Source organism: Pan paniscus, chromosome 4 (genome assembly GCF_029289425.2).
Source record: "Pan paniscus chromosome 4, NHGRI_mPanPan1-v2.0_pri, whole genome shotgun sequence".
Lineage (NCBI taxonomy): Eukaryota > Metazoa > Chordata > Mammalia > Primates > Hominidae > Pan > Pan paniscus.
The window spans coordinates 131,177,501-131,186,964 of NC_073253.2; the positions used below are offsets into that span (position 1 = coordinate 131,177,501).

Genomic DNA, 9,464 nt, shown 5'->3' on the forward strand with positions numbered 1-9,464 from the left:
CCTACCCTGGTGTTCTTCCTGGCTAGTCCCGGGCGTGGCTTTCCCTCCAGGGTGGCTTCTGTATAAGCATCTTCAGTCCCATTTGGTCCCTGTCCCGTGGTCCGAGCCTGCCATATGTGCCCATCCCAAGGCCTCTCCAGCCTTACCATCCTCCAAGACACATCAGTGCCCTTCTCTGCCCTGTGTGAAAATCTTTGGTTTCTCCGTTGAAACCATTCAGGGGGCTGCATCAAGCCCAGCTTCCTAGGGCCAGTTCGTGGTCCTCCCTATACCACACCTTAGGTGTGGTGGTGAGAGGCATTCTCTTTTTGTGTCATCTCCCAGGCCATTCAGGGGATACAGCTCATGTGCCCTTCACTCTTGGTTTTCTACCCTCCCCAGGAGTTCTGCCCTCTACCCTGAGGCTCTGCTGGGGGCCAGGCAGAGAGCTCTTCTCCAGGGAACTCAATAGTGTCTGCCATCATCCTCTCCTCTCGGACTTCTCTTCTATAGTCCAAGGAGTTACTTTCTATCCCAGGGCTAGGAAAGTTACCACTGGAAACTCTAAAGCCAAGAATTAACTTCTGTATCAATAACCTCTATACCAATAAGTGCAGAAAATACATCAGACACAGTCCAATCTCATTCATGATAAAAGTTCTCAACAGACTGAGAATAAAAGGGAATTTTCTCAGCCTGATACTGAGCATTTATGAAAAGTCCACAGCTCACATCATATTAATATTTAATCGTGAATGACTGGATCCTTTCCCACTAAAATCAGGAACAAAACAAGAATGTGTACTCTCACCACTTCTATTCAACATTGTATTGGAAGTTCTAGCCAGAAATTAGTCAAGGAAGTGAAAGAAAAGGCATCCAAGTTGGAAAAAAAGAAGTAAGTTACCTCTATTTACAGATAATATGACACAGTTTAAAAAGTGAGGGTTGTGCAACCTGCCAATGTACTAAAATCTATTGAATTATACGCTTCAAATGGATGAATTGTATTGCATATGGTATATGAAGCGTATCTCAATGAAGCCATCTGTTTGTTGTTGTTCTTGTTGCTGCTGTTGTTGTTTGTTTTTTTTTTAAGACAGGATCTTGCTCTGTCACCCAGGCTGGAGTGTAGTGGTGCAATCATGGCTTACTGCACCCTCGACCTCCTAGGCTCAAGTGATCCTCCCATCTCAGACTCCGAGTAGCTGGGACTACAGTTGCATGTCACCATACCCAGCTAAGTTTTGTATTTTTCATAGAGACTGGGTTTCACCATATTGACCAGGCTGATCTCAAATTCCTGGGCTCAAGTGATCAGCCTGCGTCAGCCTCCCAAAGTGCTGGGATTTTAGGCATGAGCCACTGTGCCTAGCTAAAGCCATGTTTTTAAAGTGATAAAAATAAAGAATGAAGCCCTTTAGGTCCTCTTTGAGTTTCTGCTGAGGCCTCCCTTTGCAGAGAAAGGGAGGTCTTGGTCTGGGGTCAATGAAGCAGAGTGACAATGTGACAATGGGAGGAGAGGAATTGTGAGGTTTGAACATCACAGCATCTTCCTGCTTCAAACTGGATGGATGTACAGAGGGAGGGATGGATGGATAGATGGGCAAGCTAGCTTTATGGCTGGCCACATCTTGGCCTGCAGTGTGTGCTTTGATCTGGAATCTGCTGGAAACAACTCTGCCTGAGGCCTGGCAACCTGGAGAGGGTAGCAACTTCACCGCTTGTGAGCAACGTGCTTCTGGCCAAGTTATGCAACCTCGTTGGGCCTACTTATCTCATTTGTGCAGTGGGAAAAATTACATACAACAATTATATAAATATCTCATGGGGTTGTTGTGAGGATCCAACCAGATATTCTACAAAGTAGGCTTAGAGGACTGCCTGGTACAGAGTAAACAATAAATATTAGTTCTCCTTTCTCCAGGGTGGCTTCTTGATGAATCTCAACTCTTCTGGCACAGAGAAGATGGTAATTATAGCACACTTTACTGTAAGTGAACCCTCCTTGGAGCTTGCCTGCAGGAATGAACACTGCAGGTTATGTGACTTTTGCAGAAAAGCCTAGGGAAAGCACCAAGCTATGCTGGTGATTAATCTGCATCAGTGAGTGGAAGCTCGTCTCTGCCCGTCTCCTCTGGCAAGACATTGCATTTCCGAGTTATATTCTGAAACCATCACCAACCATCAGTATCTGTCCCTGCTGTGATCCTGCTTGGGCTGGTGTCTCCCCATGCCGCAGGTGGTAAACCACATAGTGTCACATGATTCAACTATGTCTGGCGCCAGTCATTCAGAAAACCCACATGGAGGAGAGGGGAAGAGAAGGCCCTTCAGCTGTGATCTGGAACTCCATGTGGCTGGCTGTCCAGGAAGCTACAGAAACCTTTATCCCTCCTGGAGACACCCAGCCCAGCCCCACATAAAATGTCTTGGTGAGAGTGCCCCCCACCCCCACCTCCCTTGTTAAGTAGGGCATGAGCTAGAGAAAGGCTGTTTTGTTAATGCAGCTTACTAATTTCTTATCATTATTCTGAAATCCAAACAGCTGCGAAAACTCAAGATTTGTTAGGACTCATTTGGCTGCAAAACCTGACCATTTCAGTGACTGTTGCAGAATTGATATGTTTAATTATGGAAACTTGCCCCAGGCCCTGCTGTGGGTGTTATGTAATATATGCCACATGGATTGTTTTAACTTTCTAAAAGGCTAAAAAGCTTGAATTCTGAAACCTATCTGACTCCCTAGGTTTCTGGATATGAGAGTGTGGACTGGAATTATGATGGGTCTATTTTACCCTCAGGCTGTGGTTGGAAGAAGCACAATGTACACCCTTGGTATAAAGAGAATAAGAAAGGGGCAGAATGCAAACAGCAAAGGGTTTGGAAGCAGAGAGCACTAGGGGTGAATCCTTCTTCTAAATCTCACCACCTGTGGGATCTTGGGAATGCCATGCAGACTTTCTAAGCTTTGGTTTCAGTATATATAAAACAGAAATGCATAATAATAATATCTACTTCCTACCATAACTAGTGGGTTAAGCACTTAATTATTAAGCATTTATTCTGCATGCCCACATTCTTGAGCAGTCTCCCACTTCCAAGCTGCTGCCTTCTCCTCTTTCAGGCACAAGGCCAGTTTCTCAGGACCCTAGCCCTCTTAGCAGTGTCAGACATGCCTTCAGCCTCCCCTAGCGGCAACCCTCAGATGGTCCTCATAGACATTCTTTGTAACTGCTCCCTGCAGCCCTCCTGCAGCTCCAGCCACAGCCTATGAGCCTGAGGGTCTGTATTCAGCATCAGGAGTCTTATCACAGAGACTCCTACAGGAGTCTCTGATCTATTCTTCCCCTTAACAACACTTGTAGCTTTCTTTGTTCTGAGCAGCAAGAAATGAATAATTGCCAAGAGACCAGCTCATGTTGTTTTTTCCACATATGTATTTATTTCAAAATAAAGACATACAATGTTAAACAAATAATCACAACTGATACTGATTTAGAGTAGCTTACTTGATTTTTAAATTGTAGCAACTTAAAGAGAAAGCTTTTTAAATTTAATAAATAGGATAAATAATATTTCATCTTCATATCTTGCCTCTCATCCCTCTCATCTTTTCTTTCTGGAAAATTTCCAGAAGACTCTTCAGAAATGTCAGCGCGTTGCCTGCCGTGGTTTGGTTGCATGGCTGTTCACAGGAAAAATACTGTGGGGATGAAAGTTGATAAAGACAGAGTGACTCAAATGATGTAGAGCCAAGCAGCCCCAGAAGCCTACCTGCCAAGAGCCAGAGTCGGTGGTGAGGATTGTGGGGATGGGAAGGGAAGTGGCTTGAGACACAGAGCAAATAGGTGGGCAGGTCCAGGCTAGCTCATGTGGTGTAAAGACAGCATAGGTGGTTGACCTCAAATTGGATTTCAGGGGTCTTTACACACACACACACACACACACACACACACACACACACACACCCCTATTAAGTGGCCCTAAATCTCTGCATTAGAGAAAGCCTTTTCTGGGGACTCTTTGAGGCCTAAAATTGTACCATTATCCTTTTAGGTTGTCTTTCCAAGGTCATTTGACAGTACAATGGCTAAGAGTGGGGCTCTGAGGTCATATAGGCCTGATTTCAAATCTCAGCTCTGCCACTTATCAAATATGCAGCCTTAGGCAAATTAGTTAACCTCACTGAGAGTAATAAATTGAATAATTGTCCCTAAGGTATGTATTTATTCAGTGAGACAGCATATATTAAGCACTTAGAACTAGATGCCATTGATGGTAGAAACGCATGCAGCTAAACAGCTGAGCTCAGGGCTTTCAGCCTTCTAGGATCTTGTGTGGAGATGCTAATACCCAAAAAACAGAGGGAGGTCACCTCTACCCAACTTGCCATCCCAGTCTGCTGTCAGGGACTAGGGTATATGCTGAAGAAAAGAATGTGTGGATGGGCATTCAGGATGAGTGGCAAGCTTCCACCTTGACCTGGGTGCATTGCCCTTTAAATACCTCCTTAATGCAGGCCAGGCGTGGTGGCTCACACCTGTCATCCCAGCACTTTGGGAGGTCAAGGCGGGCAAATCACTTGAGTTCAGGAGTTGGAGAGCAACCTGGCCAACATGGTGAAACCCCATCTCTACTAAAAATACAAAAATTAGCCAGGCATGGTGGCACGCACCTGTAATGCCAGCTACTCAGGAGGCTGAGGCAGGATAATCACTTGAACCCGGGAGGCAGAGGCTGCAGTGAGCTCAGATGGCACCACTGCACTCCAGCCTGGGCAACAGAGCAAGACTCTGTCTCCAAAACAAAACAAAACGAAACCTCCTTAACCAACAGGAAAAAAAAAATCCCTGTTAACAACATCCATTCAGTTAGTACATTGAATCTCTAGGATAATTTAGTATTATGTGAGCTACATCCCTGATTCTCTAGATTGTAGCTTCTAATTACACTCAGAAAGGATTCTTTCATTATTCCATAGTAGAGAGAAGTAAATGGCCTCGTTGGGAACAATGATCTATCTCACTTTAATTCTATTGTTTCAGTGGATCTCACTTTAATTATATTACTTCTGATTAAATTTCTTAGATGTCTTTTATCAACCTTGAACTACCAATTCCAACTTTATCATCCTTTTGCGTTCAAACAGGGTTGGCATCACCATTCACATAGAAATCACCAACGGGAACATATCACATATGAAAACAAACTTACTGGACACTTGTTGTTCTTTAGTACTTCAACTGATTTTTTCACCCGACTGAAAATCAGTGGGTATCTTGTTTGCATGGTGGTATTGGTCATCTGAGACAGTCTCTCACTGAAGCATGGTCTGGTGCAGTTGTCCTGGTAAATAGTAAGGATTTATTCAAAGAAATATTCTGAGGACAGCTTTGGAAATATATCACAAAGAGCAATATAATAGAGATGATTTTTATTTAATCACCATTACTCAAACTTGCATTATTTTTAGACAGGTCCCTTGCCAATGTAGGAAGTGATCTCCCGTATTTAAAGGGGATGCCATTTTTCCACAGTGACATCCCCTGGAGGAGACTTCCTGTATGTTACATCCAGGAAACATGAGGGCTGTGGGCCCTGAAATAGTCGGCTCTGAATGTTCTTTTCAACGGGTGCTTCCCGGCTTCAAGGCTTGTAAGTCTGAAAGTGCAGAGTGAGGAAAAGCCTTTTCACACCAGCTAAGGGGATGTGACAATTGAATGCAGCTGGTATTTCAGCAGCAGCTAAAAACATGGACTGTACACCAAGGGACAGGGGCTGTGCTGTCTGCCTGGTTCCTGCCCAGAAGGCACTCTATCCTCTTCTCATCTAATGGATGGACCGCGATGGGTGCGATGTCTTACCCTAGCCAGGGCAAGAAGCTCAAATTCTTCAGATTCTCCCAGGCCTTGCATGAGAAAGAATAAAGCACTGCACCTTGGAGAAGTGCCTCCTCCTCACCCTAATCAGGAGTTTGAATTAGGAATCAGAACTTTCCTGCCACCCATCCTTCCTGCCAGAGTGGGCAGTGGCCCTCTGGTAGCCCTCCTTCCACTCACAACCTCAGATCCTCTACCTGCCCAGAGGGCAGCATTCAAACCAACAGTCACTCTAATCAGCTAGACAGACAACAGGGTGGTGTGGAGGAAGGGAGGAGGCAGGGAGGGGGAGGTATAGCGCATAGATCATTCATGACAGATGAAAGATAAGGAGTTGTCATTTTATTTACATTGTTTCACAACTCTAGAGTTATCAGTAAATGAGTTAGAAAGCAATATGATATGAGCTACAGCAATTATTATATCCTTAGTTCCAGTTTTATTTAATTGTGCACATGGCCACCTATCTAAAAAGATATTCAGGATTCTTTTTTTAATGTTGAAAAGTGTTCAAACTTCTCAAGAGGCATAAAGTTAATTAAATACAAAGAAATGTTCATAATATAGGATTTCAAGATCGTAGTTTTAAAAGGGAATAATTTGTAACAATGTGGTTTTAACAGGGAATACTAATCTGTAACAATTAAATTAAGCAACAATGTATAACATTAAATATTAAATAAAGCAACTTATTTTTACTTGAAAACAAACCAAAAAAATCCAAGGTCAAAATTATGTTCTTTCACTATACTTACAGAGGGAATGGCCAGACAGAGACAACTGGTCACCTGCAAGGGAAATTTCAGAGTGAAGATTCCAGATGTGAAAATTAAAATTAATTTGGAAAGTTCTTAAAGAGCATTCACTCACATTAGCACTGCAGTGGCACTTGGAAGCTGGATCTTCCTAAAGTAGATAGAGAGATAGGAACCTTTAGTCAGCCCCAAGTTTTTTCATCCTCATACATATTTCACTTTGTCAGTAGCTCTCTTTCCCACGGGCTCCCCCTGCAGCCTACCTGCATCTTGTTGATGAGGAAGTTGATGTCCAGGATCCCCGCCAAGGTTGGACACCCCTGGCCTGCCACGGAGCACAGGAGCAGGGCAGAGGTAAGGACCATGGCCAGAAGCATCTTGACAGCGGACTGGAGCTCGCTTGCAGACACCTTCAAATCGAGTGGTATTTAAAGCTCCCTCTTTAAAGCTCCCTCTCAAACACGGAAAAACCCTGACATCAAACTGATACCAAGAGCCCACTTTTTCTCTGTAAGTTGGGGCCACTTTATACTAACAAACAAAAAAATCAAACTGAGTCACTTGACAAAGATGATGCTGTGCCAGGAAATATCATTCCTCAGAAAAGATGATTTTCAAAAAGTTGAGTACTGAAATGCTGAAGGAAAAGTTAAAGATCTAAAAACCAAGAAAAAAAAATTCAAAGACAGGGATTCTGGTTGTGAGAGTTAGAATACTTTCCATGAACGCCCAGGTCTGTATTTTCCCTTTTTACATTATGGGAAATGCTGATATAATTTAGCCAGTCATGGGTGTTCTAACGAAGGGGGGCCTGGGGAGACAGAGCGGGTCGGGGGAGGGTGCATGATATTGCAGAACTTCACTTATCTCTGTTGGGGTTTTCCTTTAGTAATTGCAACCTCAGTCTTACTATGCTTTATTCCCAAATCTCAATGTTTTTCATACCCAGGACGAAATTTGCCACCTAATGCAAATGCATCTTAGAAGTATTTGTGCAAGTGTCTGAAAGAAGAAATCTTCAACTATAAGCACAAGAATGCGGCAACCATGCTTGTTAAAATTGGCCTTGAGGACTCCTCAGTATCTTTGGAGACCTTATATAACACTGTATGACATCAAGTAAAAACCCAGTACTTGAAAGAGTATAGTAGCTAACATTTACTGAGAACTTACTACATACTAGTAACATTTCTTTTTTTTTTTTTTTTTTGAGACAGAGTCTCCCTCTGTCACCAGGCTGGAGTGCGGTGGCACAATCCAGGTTTGCTGCAACCTCTGCCTCCCGGGTTCAAGCGATTCTCCTGCCTCAGCCTCCCGAGTAGCTAGAATTACAGGCACCCTCCACCACGCCCGGCTTATTTTTTGTATTTTTAGTAGAGACGAGGTTTCACTATGTTGGCCAGGCTGGTCTTGAACTCCTGACCTCGTGATCCGCCCGCCTTGGCCTCCCAAAGTTCTGGGATTACAGGCATGAGCCACTGGGCCTGACCATACTAGCAACATTTCTAAGTACTTTACATGCATTAAGCCATGTAATACGCTCGGCTGCCAAATGAGGTGGGGAGTAATTTGTCATCACCATTTTTTACCCTTTAAAACACTGTCTACATCTTAGCTTCCTGGCCCTTCAGTATGGCTGTGTTTAATCACTATGAGTCAAAAAAGCAATCTCAGTGTAACTCTATGAAGTACTATAATTATTCTTATTATCTTACAGATGGAGAAACTGAGGCATAGAGAGGCAGGTAGTTTGCCCAAAACCACAAAGCCAGGAAGCCGCAGAATTTGTATTCAAGCCCAGAAGTCTGCCTCCTGATTTCAGCTCTTAATCCTCCTGAGCTCCTGTTTTTCTGCAGATCTTTTATCTGCCTCTCCCACCAGGATATATACTCCAGGGCCTTATGGGTCCAGTTCACCCCTATATTCTCAGCACTTAAGGAGGTGCCTGGGGAACTGTGGGCACTCACTAAATGCTTGTTGAATTAAAACACTAATTTGAAAAGTAGTTATTGAAATACGAACTTCCTACTTCTGGGATTTATAAGATTTCAAATCTGATTTCTAGGGTACATATTTGGAGGTATGTGCAGGTAAGTAAATATAGCTTCTACACAGTAGATTGAAAAGGTGAGGGGTTCTTTAGCTTAGCACTCTCAACTATAATAGCCAGTGGGGACGAACTCATAAGATTTCCTCGCCTCCACTGTAAGAGTATGGCAATACTGTTTTTTTCATTTTGTATTGTTTCTTAGCAGTGATGATGGCTCGTCAGTGTTCCACTGCACTATGGGGAAGGGAGTGTCTTGGTGGTAAACAAGGTAAAGAGAAACAGGTGTTTTGCTAAATTCCCTTAAGCCATCCCACATCTCTGACTTCCATCCCTGCTCTTTGCAGACACTGAAGAGAAAACTCAAAGGATTCCCAGCCTGTGGCAAACACTTTTGTTACAAAGCACTGGATGTATGCCTTTTTCTTGATGATAGAATTCTGATTAGTTTGGGGTACCAATGTATCCAGCCAAACACCCACATTTTCAGCCTCTTTTGCTGCTACATGTAGCCATGCAGCATGTTTCGATCAATGCAAAGTATGTAAAATTATTTTGCTTTCCTGGTAATAGGAGACAAAAGTGGCTGAACCCTGTCTTTCCCCTTAATTCCAATTTGGGTGTGATGGCAGGAGCTTCAGCAGCAATATTATAACTATGAAGAAATGGACAAGAGAATTACAGCAATGGCAACACTAACATTTTTCATAAATAGCAAATATTCAAAAAGGCAATAAAAAATAAAACCATGAGACTAACAAGAGAAGTAATAATAATAGTACAACAGTGATACTAAAATTC

General features: G+C 43.2%; 1 protein-coding gene across 1 annotated transcript; it reads right to left on the minus strand.

Moving 5' to 3' along the window:
- Positions 1 to 3,565: 3,565 nt before the first annotated feature.
- On the minus strand, positions 3,566 to 7,121 carry IL9 (interleukin 9). The gene is made up of 5 exons (XM_003829255.3): positions 6,880 to 7,121; positions 6,732 to 6,767; positions 6,617 to 6,649; positions 5,197 to 5,328; positions 3,566 to 3,685 (listed from the first exon to the last, which is right to left on the minus strand). Exons 1-5 carry the CDS (start codon positions 6,991 to 6,993, stop codon positions 3,566 to 3,568), a joined length of 435 nt encoding a protein of 144 aa, XP_003829303.1. The 5' UTR covers positions 6,994 to 7,121.
- Between the last annotated feature and the right edge of the window lie 2,343 nt (positions 7,122 to 9,464).

Excerpts from the sequence above, each read along its gene's own strand:
- IL9 (XM_003829255.3), bottom strand. The coding sequence starts at position 6,993 with ATGCTTCTGGCCATGGTCCTTACCTCTGCCCTGCTCCTGTGCTCCGTG. Across the intron at positions 6,768-6,879 it reads TCCTCATCAACAAGATGCAG|GAAGATCCAGCTTCCAAGTG; the intron begins GTAGGCTGCAGG and ends TATCTACTTTAG. Across the intron at positions 3,686-5,196 it reads TAAAGAACAACAAGTGTCCA|TATTTTTCCTGTGAACAGCC; the intron begins GTAAGTTTGTTT and ends TCATCCCCACAG.